Source organism: Gobius niger, assembly GCF_951799975.1.
Source record: "Gobius niger genome assembly, chromosome: 16".
Taxonomy (NCBI): domain Eukaryota; kingdom Metazoa; phylum Chordata; class Actinopteri; order Gobiiformes; family Gobiidae; genus Gobius; species Gobius niger.
In genome coordinates, this window is record NC_136867.1 from 17,135,351 (window position 1) to 17,153,601 (window position 18,251).

The following is an 18,251-nucleotide window of genomic DNA, read 5'->3' on the forward strand; positions in this document are numbered from 1 at the left end:
ATTCTGCATTAAGCTCATGGTTAGCTGTAAACCACATCCGCCCTGGCCGCTCTCTGCTCTCTGCTTTCTGTTCTCCCTTTCTCTCCGTCTCTGTCAATTCCTGTGTTTGGGCTCAAAACCAAAGTCAGCGCTCGAGAAGTTTCCACATTTATTGAAGTGAATTCCTCATGTCCATCTTTAGTCAGGGTTCATAAGGTGCTTCTCAGAAAATCAGACATACTTGGCAAGAAGCATAAGTAACAAAAATGCCGACGTCTATAAAATCTTATACAAAGAGTAAAGGGTCATACGCCGGTTACAAAGGGCTTTACGAATGGCCACTTAGGAGCAAACAGGAAATTCACTCCAAAAGCAATGCGCCATGAGCTACTTAGAAATGTGGTCACTTTTGCATTTTTCATGGACTTTTGAACGAGTAATAGTAGGCAACATTAAACCTTTACGCTTTCTGACGACCCCAGGCGTGTGTCAGCAAACGTTACAGTGCTCCTACTCCTAATTCAATCCGAGGCTTCTTTCACGGCGCGTTCAAGTACATCTGTTTGACACATATCAGATTACCAAGCCGTTTTGTCCGTCACACTCGAGTCCCTGAAGGTGTCGTGGCCTGTGTCTTATTGGATTAAAGTGAGAGGCAGACCATTATTGACGGTTGGAGAAACACTCAAAGGGGATTTGTGTGTTATTGACTGCGGCGCACGCTCTGGTCTCAGACGGTTCATTCATAGGGAAAGAGAGAGGAGAGAATGGACAGAAGTACTTACAGAAACACTGCTACACTGTCAAAGCTAGTGGTTGTGTTGATCTCTTCTTCAAGGGACTATACAGCAATGTTCCAGCAATGTCCTAATGTGTAGAATGAGCCCAGACCTGTTCACCACAACTGCCTCTAAAATCCTGCACTGTCACTCAAAAAGTTTTACTTCGGTCCGAATTGCCATCATGCAGGAGCTTAATATAGAAGCTGCAGTTACACATGTGACCTGAGGTGGCAGTAGTGAGTTTAAAATGGCTGGCTTGTATCTAGCCCCTTTAAGATGGAAAAGATTTTGAACTTTTCACTGGAGGAGGATAATGTGGCAAAAAAAAATTACAGCTTCCTTCATGTCAAGGTCAGTTTTATCACTTCATGTTGCCTGTATCTGATTTTTTGGGTTCTCGAACAGTGACTTGAACTTTGAGTTGTTTAGGCCCAGCCTGAACTTGTTTCTAGCAACTCAAAAACTTGACCGACAAACATTGTTTCTATTTTCAGGAATTGCTGAACTCATGATATGCTGAACTCCATGAGGGTTGCACTATTTCTTACCCTACGAAAAAGAAAAAATAAGAAACAGTGACTTTAAGGAGAAACAAAAGATATCTTCTTCATTTGAAAGTACGCCTCACTTTGGCCCACTGTGCTCCACATTCAGCGCATGGCAGGGGGTGACAAATAAGAGGAGAGAGTGGGGAAAAGTAAACCACCTGTGGCTGTTTTTTGAGCTTAGAAATGCATTTAGCAGAATAAACAAATTAAGGTATTATAATCACTCCAAAGGGTCAGTTCACAATTTAATCTTTGATCATCTTTTTGCCCATCTGTGCTTTCCACAGTGTGATAGGGCCATTCTCTCGTTAAAAAACATAGCACTTTTGATTCATTTCCTGAACTGCAAGCTTGTTTGAGTATCTTGTATTCTCTGATGTTGAGTTTATGAGGTCTCACTCTCAAAACAAAAAGACGCACTGACCAATCACCATGGTTCCTACATACACTCAGTTCTCAAGTTTAAATTGTGGCATATTTAGTTTCAATTTAATTCAAGAGTGTGGCTCAGGCTCTGTGGTGTAATAATTGTGCCGGAGCTTGATTACCTTAGAAAATGGATCATAGTTTGCTTAACTTTTAGCACATTTTCCTGACACAGACACAAAACACTACAAGACTCTATACCTCCTCTGTCTTGGGACTGTCCCATGGTCGTGAGGGGTGGAGGGGGCCCGGCTGGAAGGGGATTGCATTGGGATAATCTGTCTGGTATGTGTATACTATAGGGTTGAACCTGTCCCACTGCAGTGGTTAAATAAGACGGAGGCAAGAACACAAACTTAAATTGTCTAATGCCCGAGTATTGTCAGATGATGTCACAAGGGTAGGCCTTCATTCAAAGTAAATTTACATACTATTGCAGTGCTAATTTTATATAGTCCTATATTATGCTTGATTTAGGCTTTTTAAACTGTAAATATTTGGGAACATAAGCTCTATGAATATAAGGTTTACTCTTTTCATTATCAAAATTTGCAGATAAGTGGAACATTTTCATCAAGGTTATGCAAACAGCTTACATCAGACTTAAAGTATTGTATTATGGTGACACAATGTTTGGTGATGATGATATGATCTTAGATAATGGATTTCTATCAACAACGTCTGTCTCTGTTGCCCCCAAAAGGAGGAGACAAAAGCACCCACCGATATCTAAACTCAATGGTAAAATATGGAGAAATACTTGTTGGGACATTTGCTGAACATGGGACACAGGATGGTAACAAGAGAAGCTTTAACCACAGCAGGTGAAAGGTTAAGCCAGTTAAATGGCGCAGGTCAGAGTTCAAAACCATGGGCCATGTGTGTTTAACCCAGACTGGACTCATTTACAAGAGTTTGGGCGACTTTCACAAAATAATTTACAAACATCCAACTGTGAAAATGGGGTAGTCTGATAATTGTTAGATGTTTGTGAAAACAAAAAGTCGATCTAGATTTTCAATGTAGAGTGACCTTTTTGTTTGTGTTTGCAGTTTGCAAAAGCCACTGGCATCCTTTAATAATGAATTTACCCTTAAATTTACCCCCACTACATACTGTACCTACACACCATATACTGTATATATCTAAAATATAAGGACTATGGGTGAAAACTAACAACTTAGACTGGTCTGGTCTGGTCTCTATCTCTGTTTGAGTTTAACATCTCCGCTCTGAAGATTAAACTCACAAACAAAGGTGTGACTGGCGCCAATACAAGCAACTTTAAACAATGTCAGGAAAAGGTCAATTTTTCAATTATTCATCAGCACAGTCAACAAAAATTCTCAAAAGTGTTTCATTACCTAAGGACTTGCAGATCGTGTTTTAAACGTTACTTTATGAAGTCTCAATAATAAAACACTCCGGGGGCACGTGTCAGAACAATGACACAAAAGGGAAAGTCTGTTGGCTCCACTCAGTCTTTGTTTGGCTTCAGAAAGGAAGAAAGTCGGACATCCCCTCGACAGAGCGGCCGCAGCCCCTCGGGTAAAGCAGGTCATGTGGTCTCTCGCTCAGGAAGTGCAGAGGAAAGCACAGACAGCAGCAGAGAGAGGAGTGCCATGTGGAAGAGGCTTGTTAAACGCCGCACAGCAGCAGCGTCATGGTTACCGGGCAGGGGCAGATAAACGCAGCCACTGATAAGAGAGGCGTCAATGGAGCTCACTGTAGTAGAGGCTAAATAGAGATGGCATTATTTACTGGGAGCTTGATTTTTTTATTTGCACATGCTTTGAACATCAAGTCATCAAACCCGTTCAAATTTCATAGAGATTTGAAAATGTAACATACAGGAGCCATCATTTGAATAAAAGTATTTGGACTCTACAGTGTGTTAGATGGATTTACCAATAGTGACCTAATGCAGGGATTCCTTTGATGTTTGTCAACGGAAAATGTTTGCTAGAATGGACTCTACAACAGCTCTTCATGGTTTAGCACTAGGGCTGAACGATATGGACAAAATTTCATATCTTGATATTCATGCCAGATATCCCGATATCGATACGATACAACTATGGGTTAGGTGAAAACCAAGCATTTTTCAGAGAAATTTAAACATACTAATAAAGAGTGCCGTTTTATTGATGAAACTCTATATCGTTTATATCTTGCTTTTTTCGATTTGAATGTTTTGAATGTTCATATTCCGATATCAAGACGATAACGATATATTGTTGCTTGTTCGATATTAATATCTTGAAAGTTCATATCTCGATATCGATACCATAACGATATATCTTTCAGCCCTATCTAGCACCAAATTACATCTCCGACATGTTAGAGCCATACGGACCATCTCAGGGGAGGGGTCTCCTGCTGGTTCCCAGAGTAAGGACCAAACATTGGGAGGCTGTGTTTCAGTTTTACAAAAGTTACAATTAGGGCTGCAACTAACGATTATTTTGGTAATCAATTAATCTACCAATGGTTTTTACAATTAATCGATTAATCGCTTGGCTGTGAAAGGTGCATGGAAATTGTATTTACATTCTTTTTATTCACATAAAGCTAAAATGGCGCCGCTTGAGGACATGTTGATGGAGTAAACTTAAAGTAAACGTTTGTAGGAGGATCTTTGTGCTAATTCTGCTTTCTGATTGGATGAGACAAAGACAGATATTTATGAAATTTACAATGTACAAAACACTGCAGACACTAACTTTAAAAACAAAGTAGGTTTTCATCCAAAATACATAATTGTCATGTCATTTTTGCTCTATTTGAGTCTGTGCGTTAGAAAAAAATGAGTTAATGCAATATTTCAGACATTCACAATTTGCATTTAAATGAACACTGTTGAGCAATATTGTTATTGTAATGACTTTTTGCTCGCCAATCATGCATTTAAAGCAGTCACATCTTAAAGTTATTCCAATCCAATTTTCATTTCTAGTCTAAATTCACTACTTCTTCTTCCACTACTTCGTGAATAATTACAATAAAACAAAACCTTACAACTCTGCTGACACCTTAAAATACTTTGTTGCATGTTGTTCTTGGTGAAATATAACAGCGTGTTCCCCAGCAACATACCTTCTGCTCCAATGGACACTAATTTCACTCCTTTACTGGCGATGAAGTTGAGGGCTTTGTTTACGTTTGAAATCTTGTGAACTCTCATCTTTCCCCGTTCCGGTTTGGCCAAGCGCTCGCCTAAACGAGAGTGAGAGAAGGGGAAATTTACCTTCAATGGAAAAAAAAAACTCTTCTTACTAACTGCAGTTTAGTCTAATCCAACACTGGTGCTACTACACACTGGCTAGTCTAGAACAGGGTGTAGTTTCTCTATAGCGGAACATTCTTTGTCACAGAAATAATAATGTCACAGAATGAAGTCAGCTGGATCTTGGTTGTAGTTAAAGTCCAGTCCTGAGTGTATCCCTGACCTGAGATGACCTCCAGCAGCAGCATCAGTTTGAGTCCGTCCCGAAAGTCCTCCTCGATGTTCTCGATCTGCGTCCCGGTTTTCCTCAAGTGGGAGTTACACCACGCTGTGAATGTCTGCGGGAGAAGAGGAGGCAACAATGAGTAAAGAGCGGCATTTGTTTACAATGTAATACCAATTTTTTATCGTTTGGTTGCCCCTGTATGAGGAAGGTCGTCACATGGAACCAGTTACAAAATGGTCATTGACATTATGTTCACAACATAAATTCTGAATTAAATCCCACTCAGTGTTCTAATGTTGAAAACTATTGTAATAGCCTTGTGGAAATAAATTAACTGTCAAAAAAACAAGCCAAGAAAACGTCCAAAGATGCATTAATCACTAATCTAACTAGACAGAGCTGTTCAAATTTCACAAATTGTTTTTCTGGCATATGGAGCATTTTGAGCCTTTTTGCACAGTCCAATAATATTCAACAAATAGATATTTTTTCATTTTCTTTGTCATGAAATCAAATGTGAAAAACACATTCATTTCTGGGAACCAACGACCACCATGTGTTTGAATTGGAATAACATCTAATTCATGTGTCTTCCTCCAGGCTATTATTCTACTAGTATTTATTCTGGCACAGTCAGTGACACTAAAGCAATGCTCTTACCAAAAACAAATCCACCACCAATTGTTTCCCAATACAAGAACACAGTCAGCAAGCAAATAAATACAAATGCAACATAAGGCCCCAAAAATTCAGTCTTTTTGCCAAGATTTGTTCCGCATAACTGTTTGCCGATATTGTTTCAGAAGGTATCCATTGTGATCTACAGGCTGCATTGTGGTGAGCCGACTGCCATCAGAATACTGTACACAAGCAATTTCCTCCAACACATTTCCATAAAATAATTATACTGTCGGTATTTCTTCTTCATGGCGTCTTATTGTATTAGCAAAATCCTTTCTTTTGATGCTTACCAGCGTCTGCACTGGCCTACACTCTTTCCACTTGCCCCACACACTGCATCATTGTGCACAGTGTACTGTAGGTGTTGTGGGCTCTGGATTCCCTGGTATGGCTGGCATGCTAATGTCTAATAGGAAACACGTGTTTCTTCCGGATCTGAGACGCCCGACAGGAGCTGGCGCGAGCTGTGGGTCCTCCATAGACCTCTATAAAAGTCCTTTAGGAACACCTTTTTACGAGATGCAAGACTAATTACATTCATGGACTGACTGAGGCGGACAAGGAAGAGGATGGACTAAAGAAAGGTACTATTGTCACAAAATGGTCATTAAAATTACACCTGGTCAAGTTTAAAACACAAAAATGTAGAAACATACTGATACATGCAGTACCAGCACCTATACCTGCACTGGTACTTTGGTTTCCCAAAACATGCTCAGTTGGCTAATCCTCAAGAGTCTGGTTCAAGATCTGGAGATATTTGTCCCCAGGTGCTGCACTGCGGTCACTCAGTGCTCCTGCCAGGTCGCCCTGAGGCAGCTGGTTGAAGGATGGGTCAAAAGCAGAGGACAAAATCCTCTACAGGGACAATTAAGACGGTGACATAAAACGTATTGGATAAAGCAGGATGATGGCCTCCACTGCTTCTTAAATACTGCAATATATCTCTAACCATGCAAATTCAGATCATAAGACCTCAGTCATTTGAACAGATAATTGCTTTTCATACTGTATTTCACAAAAAACACTAAAACTTACAACTCCACAGTTTACAAATCCAAGACATGTACATAATTTGATAATGCTGCCTAAGTTTGCTATTCAATTACCAAGCCACAAAACCACTTTAAAGTCACTATTGGCTGTTACTATTCATGGCTTCCTTTATGATGTCACCCAGTGGCATGAGGTTTGTGCGACCATTAATAACCTTGCACCACTCTTCAGATGTGTGCCACATTTGTGGAGTGCGGGAGGGAATTTGAAGGAAAAATTGCTGATTATATAGTGTTTTCTCTAAACCGTTGGAGATTTATGCGCCTGGTAAAGAGGATCTGGCAGCACACGCCTTCTGCCTCCCGAGATACCACTGAAATGTTGCCGTGATTTAAGTCAAAGTAGGAGGCGAGATATTTCAATTAATCCTGATCGATAGAAACATCAGTGCTTTGCCAAAGGATTTTCAGTGTAGAGGCAGAAGGACGACGCCGTCAGCAGTAAATGTAGCTGGAATAAAAGTGTGTGTAGTTGAATGTTTTAGACCTGTATCTCCTCATAGTGAAGTACGATGTGAGATTGTTTATGGGCGAAGTGGTGAACAAATTTCTTTATTAATACATAAATGTATGTGTTGGCATCAAATGAACAAGCAGAAACAGATGGTGTGTTTTGGACTGAACTGAAACATGTGGATATCCAAATGGAAAACATCTAATTGTGATTCATCTGAGAAATAAGTTTTAGGACAAGTTTGTAGAGATTCATCTTTAAATCCCAATGTACTAAGACTGACTGTTTTGCTGTTTTAAATTACCCAAATAATTCCAGCAGGGACTTCGATTTACTGTTAAGTGTGCAGCCTAACAACATCTATACATTTCACTGTCTGACATTCACAGAAATATCACTGAAAGGAACTGAAAGTCTGCCATTTTGGTGATATAACCCTACTCAATATAGTAACAGAATTTAGCTTGAATTGTAGCATAGACAGTCCACAGACTCCTTTCTGGCACGATGCTCTTGTCTGCGTCAGTGTGGTCTCTCTAACTCTAGTGTAACCCTGAATGTATGCAATGCTCAAGGCTGTATGTCACCTATTGGACATAAAGCAGCCGTATGGGCCATATGTTTGCAGTGAATACCATCAGCTGCTTTTACCTGCCTAGTGCAACTTTGAGCTACAACAGACAATTGAAAACTTCATGAATTATCCACAAATGGACCACCAGAATGGACTTTGCAGTTGCCATCTTTTCTGTAACTTGCATATACACAAACAAACCTACTCGACTTCTGTTTTTTCATGCTAAAATGTCTGGATGTCTCAAAACGTTTGTGGTTTCATCTTTTCCAGACTTTACTAGCCTAAGCAGGACAGATCCTGATACAAAACATATAAACATCGATATCTAGGTACTAAACTAGGCCTGCCGCAGAGTAAAATCAGAGCTACAACAGGAATTTGCTCTGGATGAAGTGTTAAACGTACAAAGATTCAGACTTAGGCCGCCTTATCCCGGCCTCCTGCTGCTGCTCTCACTCGAGGTCAGTCCGGGCCTTAGCAGAGCACCTCGCCGCGGTCTGCCAACCACCTGCGCATCACATGACTCTCAGGTGTGTCACATGACCATCCCGTTCTCCATCATCAGGCCGCCCTGGAAGTCACATGACCGCTTTGGCTGTGTACGGTCCACACTGCCAGGCTTTTGGGGTTGGCAGAGCGTGACAGCAGAGCAGTGCATTGTTAAAGGTAGAAGAGCTTAAGGAAGCTGAGGTCTGACGGTCTCAAAAGGCAAGAAGATCAAAACAAAAGACTACAAAGGCCGTGCTAAAAAAGATGAATGATTGGTATGTGTGAGGGCAGCATCAGAGCAATGGGAATGAGAAGGTCACTGGCAAAAAAGCAAAATAAATCGACTTGAGTATATTAAAACATTATCTTCATTCAAATGTGTCACGTTTATTTAGTCTTATGCAAGAATGAACCAAACCTATTCGTTCAACTTCATATAATCTCCTAATGCACCTTCTTGGAGGAAATACTGTAAGTAAAAACATTCATGCTGAAAAACCATTGTAGGCTTCAACACTCACTTTATGTGAAATATGATCCCATTAGAAAACCAACACTTGTTATCTTAAGTAAGCAATCCACTTGACACAGAGTAAAGTGAGTTACGAATAAGTGGCCAAGATGAATTAGTTTAGTGTTACCAGAAAAAGTGTGAGCTAAAACACCTCCAGAAAGACTGGTATTTTATTTAAAACCATACACATATTTGGGCTTTTGAAGAGCTCCATGCAGTTTAAAGTTAACCCCCGGATCGAAACAGTTCTTGAGGCTCTCGTATGATGATCTATGTGCGACCAACTGTCCGTGTCATTAATTACATACAGTATGTGCTGCGAATCTGTGCGGGCTGCTACACGTCTCCGCAGAGGCGAGCGTTACAACCAGAAAAGTCCCCCTCCGATTTCTGCAAGCCTGTTTGAGATTAGCACGGTTTAAAAATACCAACGATTTTGTGTAGCAAGTCGTGCGAAAGGGAAATCAAGCAGGAAGTGAGGCACGTAAAATTTGGAGAGTGCGTCGGTAATTTTTTTTGAGGAGTCAGGATCTCAGGGACACGAGCGGCTGTAAAAACAACAGGGGTCAGAGCAGAGAGGGAGAATCTGCTCTGCATCAGCTACAGGGAGAGCTGCCAGTTCACGTCATTTCAACAAGACTTTTCCCATAGCAACCACTCAAGGAACTGCACCGGGGCAATGGCAGGAATGAGAGGAAGGCGATTTCATTCTAAGTGCATGGTTCTCTGGAATTAAACCATACTTTAAAAAAAAAAAAACACCTGAACCAAGCACATTTTCTCCTGTTTGGCATTACCCAAATCTAAAAGCTTAGAGAAATGTATCAAAATAGCCTCGAAAACGGAACAAAAATGTGACAAAAACCTGGTGAAAACACAACAACAAAGCAATGAAAAAAAGCCCCTCAAAAAATAGATGAGAATGCCACAAAAGAGGGACGGAAACGACAAAACCGCTTCAAAAACTTGACTAAAACGCAGTGATGACGTGACAAAAAATTTACCATCACTTTTGTAGATCTTAGCTTTCATATGAGGCGTTACACTGTTGCTCTCCGGTCAGGAAACTTTTAGATTTGGGTAAAGCCGAATGGGAGACAATGTGCTCGGTTAAAGCGGGGGGTTAAGAGGTTCACTGAATCATTGAATTCACAAAAACAATTGAGAAATCTGACTTTGCATGACAATCTTAGCACCTGTCACTGCCCATTTTCCAATCTGGTGGGAATCCTCCTGTTACAAACGTTGGGTTCTGGAGAAGCAATTTGGATGAATCCCGAAAGGTCAGCCATCATGTCAAAAAATGTCCGACTGTATTGATTCACCAGGCTTATTATTACCTCATACAAGCTTGTGAACACTTAATGAAACAAATAGAAACGGAACATTTTAACAATGTGATCATTAATCATAATGACAGGAAAGCACGGTGTCGATATAGAAATGTGTTTTAATGGACATTTTTGGTCTAAATGCAGTGCCTTTGATTATTGATCAACACTAGGTTGTACTAGAATGTGTATGATCAGACACTTTCTATTGGTATTATGGCTGCTAATGTAGGTCTTTAACCTCTTACCTCCTGCTTTAACCGAGCGCATTTTCTCTAGTTCTCTAAAAGCTTCCCGACCTGGGCTTACAGAATTCATTTTTGTCATTTGTCATTTTTTCATCACATTTTTGTTGCTTTTTCTCACCTTTTTTGTTACTTTATTATTGTGTTACTGTTGCTTTTCCGGCACATTTTGGTCATTTTCTTTACCTCTTTTTTGTCGCTCTTTTGTGGGCTTTTTGGTCGCTTTTTCATCACTTTTTAGCCATGTCATGTTTGTTTTTTATTGTGTCATCATTGCTTTTTTTTTTATTGTATATTCTTGTTTTGACGATTTTTCAAGAAGCTTTAAAGCAGAACTAAGTAACTCTTGCCCCTAGAGGCCATAACCGCAACTGCAGGTGTCATAGCAAGTTGTTATTTTATAACTCATTAATTGTCCGTGAGAGTAAATACTACGCTGACAGAAATGACAAAGGGAGAGAGGGATATTGTACACCCAATTACACAATGAAAAAAAAAAACTCACTCAAACTTGGCTGTAAATACTGTTTAAAGTTGCGCTAGCCCACAGTTTTGCCCGTTAGCCTGTTCGTGATTCCATTAGTGTGTATTGGTTGCTCCGGTCCGGTGGCAGTCAAGTTGCAATTGTGATTTTCTTTCCAGAGACACCAGGGGACCCTCCAATCAATCCAGTAATACTTGTATTACCCCCAGACGGACTAGGAGAAGGATTTATTAAGGTAAAAAAGTTACTAGGTACTGCTTTAAGATTTGGGTTTTGCAAAAGAAAATGTAGAAAATGAGTTTGGTTCAGATGGGGGCTAAGAGGTTAAAAATCAAACCCTTTTCAACCATCTCTGCTTTTTGGTTGTTGTGTTGGAGTGATGTCACCTTTTGTGCACTTGTCCTCTGTGGCCTTTCCAATTAAAAGCTCCTAAAACACAGTGAATACAGTTTGTCCATTTGCCTCTTGTTCTCCGCGCTCTCTCTCCCATTAATCAGACTGCGTTGGAGAAATATTTCCTGCCTCTTTGCCAGACACACAATAGTACAATCCTTTTGCTCTCACAGGCCACAGATCTGAGGCCATTTCCCTTAAACGCGCTCACACATAGCATAGGCTGCATAGCCAGGGCTGGTAGGCTTTTCAAGGGGATTTTCAACATTGCAGCCTATTCCTCAAGCTGCACCAAAGGACCTCTCAAACGCAACCACAAGAATTACAATAGTGTTTCCATAGTCTCCTATAGACGTGAAGGGGTACAGAATCTTATAGAGTATGGGAAACATAATATAGTGTAGAATCTATTTGTCTATAATAACAAAAAAGTGAGACATATTTTAATAACCATTTATACTAAAGTATGGTCAAAGCATTCCCACTTCTTATTGATCTTAAAGGTGCAGTTTCATTTTAAAGCTGTCACCCCATACTTCGGGATTTTCTCAGAAGGAGATAAAAAGTAAGGGCAGACCATATTTCTCAACAATCTAATGCACAATATAAGAGCATGGGAGCTGTAGCCACCCACAGCTCAGACAGATAATGATACCGACCCTGTCTGCAGCCGCTCAGGGGAGGAAATACACAGAATTGCAAGAGGGGGCTCATACTGCTACGAGGACCGCATGGAAAGAAATTGCGTAACGATTATTAGATATAATACGAGTTTAGATTTTGACACAATCGAAAATGTAATTTGACCTGACAAGTAAAGCAATTAAGCCAAGAGTTTACAGAGTTATTTCACTGAAACCTATACTATGTTAGAGTGGGCCACAGACTGGTGTGAAAAGCAGTAAATTGGAGATATGCGCCAATAGGGCCAGAAGTCTAAAGGCTAACAAATACTGGACCACATTTCAGGCCATAGTTTGGACACTTTGAGACATGCAGGCATTACAAAACTAGGTTAACAAGGCCAGGTAAATACACCGATGTAGTTCTTGTTGGGTAAATCAGAACTTAGCCCCTCTATACCTTCCTGTCAGTACAAGCAGAGTGAATGCAATACATTTTTCCCCCGAGTTCCCCAGTCTTTTCTGCGGTTGTCATTTGGCCGAGGCGTTCGGCTGCTGCTGGAAAGAGTTACTGTTGCCAGGAAAACTGCAGCACCTTCCTCAGATGACTTCCTGATGTGAGACGGATCAGAGCGTCGCGTTTTATCCGTGTATGTTTTCTCTTAACTGCAGCGAATTGTGTTAAAACAGCAGACAGGAGGAACCGTGGTGGGAAAAGGGGAAGCGTGCTTTGGTCGATTGTGAATACAAAAGGAACAGACGGGTTTTTGGAAAGTTTAAATATACCACATACTGTATACGACATTTTTGCGGCGTTAGATCATTGAAACGGTAGCACTGCAAGTGTCACAAGAGAGTAAAGTCGGCTATTTTACAATTACTGAGTTCAATCAATCAACGCTTTAAAAACAGCCCAGTTCAGCCCACATGCATAAAATTTGCATGTCAAAAACTTAAAGGTAGGATTTTACACAACTATATTTTCTACAACGACAACTCAGTGGACCCGTAGATGTCAGATTGTTGCCATAGTAATGAGAAAATCTTTCTAAAATATGTCTTGTAACTTTGACGCCTGCAGCAAAAGGAATAAATATTTAAACAGAATCATGAGCTCCCCTGAGGGCCAGCTCACCACTGCTGGATATTGAGCTGTAAGAAAAGTAGTGTAAAGAATAGGAATATAATCTGGAGTGACGGCTGAAGTTATTGTATGAAAACACATTAGGCTAAATATTTTCAGATGAAACAATGTAAAATAACGTGTACAAAGAAGAAATTAGTTGGGAGTGAGTTGTGTAAAATGGCATTTACATTGGTTATTGGTCCAAACTGCAGTCAGAGGCTCTGCAGATCTACACTGCAGCAAAGAGCATCTGGCAACACATAAAGAAGAGAAAGAGTCTATGGCCCCCTCTTTTCCAATAAACTGTGAATATGACAAAATGCCTCAACTTCCAATACAGTGCATCGCATTTAAACGTGTCCCTGTACAAACCCTCCATCTCTCCCCAGGATGACACAACGCCACCAACAGCTTGACCTTTTCTCCCCTCAAAGACACACAGACTGTTCCCCTCAGCCCCGTCCCGACCCGGGCCCCTCTCCCTCTCTCCAAGTGTTAGAACCGGAGCAGTGTCAGTCGCAGAGGGGTCAGAGTTCACCCCTCGTCCCGCGTGTCTCTTCCTCTACGGCTCTTCGGGGAGCACAGAGGCCCTCCACACGCCCGCGCGAAAACGGACACACGTTTCCAGATGGGACTTCGACATCGGGTCTTCGTCACTGCAGCTGTTTCAGAAACTTATGCTTTCAGTTCATTACAGCTTGAAAAGAGGTGCTATTACCTCAAAAAGAGATTAGATTTAGTTTTATTTCTAAATTTGGTAAAACACGCTGGTAAACAAACAAAGATGTTTTATGATGTATTAGCTTCCACAGCAGAATGAATGTTTAGTATCCTATTCATTGGCCACAGCATTCAACAAATTACAGCTTTATTAGTGCTTGGGAAGGAGATATTATTGTTCTTTTATGTTTAAATCATTTAGAGCTTATCTTTTATGAGTCCATGGCATTGGAGTTTACCCCAACTATTTTGTTTTATAGTAGGAAGCAGTTAACATAATGGCAAAGGATCCAACTTCTCTCCCCGTCTTTCACCCTCATACTAACCACTCCTTCCTGTGCAGGATGGGTTGACCCCCTTCTGTCCAGGACGTGATGAAGGGCAGCGAGGCGCTTCTAAAAGCTCTGTCTATCCCATCGTGGGACACTCTTCTTTGGCGTGCTAGTGTAAAACGATGAGTCAGCCGTTTGCGGGCCGTCCCATTAGACTTATCTCTGTCCTGTCCGCAACTCCGAGCTCACATTTGGAGAGAAGCTGAGAGAGTGAGGGAGAAATCCTGCAACAGGACGCTAAAGAGTGTGCCAAGTTGTTGATGTAAGCAAATAGGAAATTGCACCACGTTACTGTGTGCTAATAGAGAGATGGATTAACATATATATTCTGCCTGTTTATGCAGCTGTATATGTACTCTATGTATAATGTGCATTACACAAACAAACAAAACATTTCATTCACAAGAACAAATTGCAGCCACTAAATTACCAAAGGTTTGACCATTAGCCCCAATGCACTCAATTAGAGAGAGGCAGTGTGTCTGACTAAGTGCGAGAGAAACCCTCCCACAAGACGCTAAACACATTCAGAAAAGTTGGTGTAAGCAAATAAGAAAACGCTCTAACGCTCACACGAGACCAGAGATGTGCTGACAAGGCTCCAGCAGCTGCCAGAAACTGCACAGTCTGACACAGAATGACCGCCTCTGTGTCCGCTCATATTTACTCATCTGGGCCAGAGAGAAGCTCATGAAAATTTAGGGCAATTACAGTACGAAAGAAATTGACAGCAGAGGGGGGTAATAGATTATTCTACTAAAACATTACGAGAAAACTGCAGTGAAGCGTACTTGCAGTAGTATCCTTGCAATGGACTTAATTGCTTCTACTTTATTCATGCAATTTTAATGTAGAATAGTCATTTCTATGTGTAGGGCTGAGGACTGTTAAACAATACCAGTCTGGTATAAAAAAAAAAAGGCTAGGTTCTAACAAAAAAAAAGCAGGTAACGAAAAGAAATATAAAATCTTTAAAAAAAGATGAATTGTGGGAAATACCCAAAAAATGTGGGGGGGAAATTGGAGAATTTTTTTGAAAAAATAAATTAAAATGGGGAAAAAAATAAGGAAAAAATTGAAAATTGCTGAAAAAACACTGAAAAAATTGGGATAAAATTGGAAAAATGTGAGGAACTTTTGAAAAATTAAGGAAAATATGGGAAAAAAATAAGAAAAATCGGGAAGTGTTTTTCCGCCCTTTTGTAGTTAAAATGGAAGGAAAAGGAATAAATTAACTTTATTAATCTGTTTTATGGTTCTAAATGACAAATAATTTAGTATAGGTATCGAATCATTCAGGCATCTGTATCGAAAACCAAGTATCGTTAAAGTACCGGTATAAAAAAAAAATGTTTCATTAACGGTGCCCAGCCCTATCTATATGTACAAGCAGGTTAATGTTTATGGGCTGGGTTTGAGTCAGGCACTATATGTACTTTTTATGGTGGTATGTTACCATTTGTTTTGTGTTAAAAAAAAAGAAGATAAGATTTAGTTAATGAATGCTGTGCTGCAATGTAAAACCCAGTTTAGAACAGAGAGAAGACGGCACTGTGCAAACTGGGCCAATAAGAGGACCTCATTCCAGAGACCTTTACCAGAGCCCCTCAGAGTATCCCAATACACTACCCAAAAGGATGTTTGTTTGGTTTTTACCTGTGTGTGTAACTCCAGTTGTAACTAACATTTCTCCTAATAAATAGAAATAAATGTACAATAGTATTCAGAGAAGCCGACTCCTTCAGTCTGGCCCACAGGACAAAGGGGGTCATATCTCTTCCTTCAGTCCGGTCCATTTGACAGAGACTGAACAGTGAAAGAGCGCGCGCATCTCCACAACACTGGGCCGTTACCACAGAAACCACACACCACCACAAACAAACAGATCGGCCTCAGCAGAGACGACCAGCCACATATCCACGAAAAAACGCAGCAGAAATCCTCTAAGACACGCAAAAAAGGAAAAGAAATACAGGGATCGGAAACCTGTGAAATACACTGCCCCACGCAACAGACGGCTACCGCAGAAACAACATCTGTGAGGGGAGAGCAAGGACTAATACTAATACACACTTCTATGTAGCGGTTTATATACATTTTTGCACAATTGGACGAAGTGTGTTTGGATAAAATCGTATTCAAATGTGACCATTGTTTACTCGTGTCAGTGATGAGTCTCAGCGTTGTGTCACACAGACAGGGATGAGCTCATGGCTTTCAAATCGAATGCAAATCCCTCGGCATGTTATTCTGATGGGGCGCAGGCATCAGAGGCGCCGCGCTGTGCACCCAGTTACCGAACACGGCCCGAGATGCTTCACTGGGTCAGACAGAGGGTCCCCCACACAAAGACTGGAGTGTTCACAGTAATTTGTGGCTAAATGTGAAGCTATAGACTGAGCTCATGGCAGTGGGTTAAATATAGAGAACGATGAGTGCAGGATGGGGACTTTCTGTGGTCGGTGTTTCTCAAAGCGGTGGTGCGGGTTTCACTGGTGGTACACGGTGGGGTGCTTCAGGTGCTACTCAGGCCCCTCTCTCTTCTCTACCTTTTATTTGTGACAAGTACAGCTTATTTTTTTCTGGAATCAATCCAATAAGCTCCTTGCAAAGTGATACAATTACACCTTTCTGTATTTGTGGTATTAGTTTCCTTAAGAGATAACTTTATGCCTGGCATCCTTTGGGTTAGTCCTAGTTTAGCCCTGGATTAGCTGGTTTAGGTTTGAATCCTAAAGTTGAGATTCTTACAGCTCTCATTTACACCTAGTGGTTCTTAAAAGCAGTAAATCGACAACTCAAATCGCATCAGTTTTGCCGCTTGACCTTATACTCTATTATCAATACTAACTAACTAGGATCCAAATGTGGGGCAGCAAAAGATTGAACACAAATTCATTGCATACAGTTGTGTGAGACACATTGTAAAAGCACCATACAGGTTGTCGCAAATAATGGTGAAAAAATAACTGGAATTGGCCGCTGGACTGTGTGTCTAACCCACATTTGGAGGGTGGCTGCACATAATGAGTTACTATGAGCCTGGTCAGAAGAAACTTGTGATTGCAGCGCCTGACTCACCCTTTCTCTCTCTCTCTCTCTGACCAGTGTAAACAGAATGTCCAGTAAGAAAACATGACTCAGCTTTTAGTCTATACACACTGTACAACTATCTCGGAAAATAATAAGCGCTTTGGGTCAAAAGTGTGATGGATGAGTAAGTCCTGGTCCTGGCCTCCTGGGTTTTATCGGGTTTATTCTACAATGGCCTCGATGTCTGTTCAGGCGTGTATCATTTTTAGACATTCTGACGCCAAATACTAGTTAAACAGAATGGATTTGTGAGGTTTTATAGTGTACAGTAGGGGTGAGAAGTGTGTTTGGGCTCTGCTTTGTGCCCGGGCAGCGTATTTCTTGCTGACGGCTGACTGTCACATGACCACAGAACTGCTGAGGTGGGCGGAGCCAAACTGTGCTCACACAAAGGCTCTTTTTCACTGCATGGATGTACAGCAGGCATGAAAGCATTATCGCCACATGCATTATATAAACTGTACTGGTAATTATAGGAAGTCATGATGACACACAACTTATCTCATAAATACTGCACTAATATGCAAAGATAATGTGGTGTTTATAGAGGCTGGACCTGCCAGCCGTTTAATGGCCATCCTATTAGGGCTGAAACAACTAATCGATTAATCGCCAACTAATCGATTATTGAAATAGTTGTCAACTATTTTACTAATCGATTAATCGTTTTCTAGTACACACAGACTTAAAAAGAGCAAAAATGACATTACATTTTTTTTTTTTTTTATGGAAACCTACTTTGTTTTACAAGTTAGGGTCTTTAGTGTTTTGTACATTGAAAATTTCATAAATATCTGTCTGTGTCTCATCCAGTCATAAAGCAGAATTGGCACTAAGAGCCTGCAAAAACACTCACTTTAAGTTTACTCCATCAGCATGTCCTCAAGTGATGCCACTATAGCATTATGTGATTAAAAAAAATGAAAAAATAAAATTTTCATACACCA

The 18,251-nt window shown here is 40.7% G+C and overlaps 1 protein-coding gene across 4 annotated transcripts in view; it reads right to left on the reverse strand.

Moving 5' to 3' along the window:
- Positions 1–18,251, reverse strand: part of actn1 (actinin, alpha 1) — a 56,481-nt gene that overhangs the window by 22,175 nt on the left and 16,055 nt on the right. For all 4 annotated transcript variants that reach the window (XM_079573635.1, XM_079573637.1, XM_079573636.1 and 1 more), the window contains exons 2-3: positions 5,185–5,299; positions 4,832–4,951 (exon numbers count right to left, since the gene is read on the reverse strand). In XM_079573635.1, coding sequence (XP_079429761.1) covers positions 4,832–4,951; positions 5,185–5,299 — 235 coding nt within the window. The remainder of the gene's footprint in view (positions 1–4,831; positions 4,952–5,184; positions 5,300–18,251) is intronic.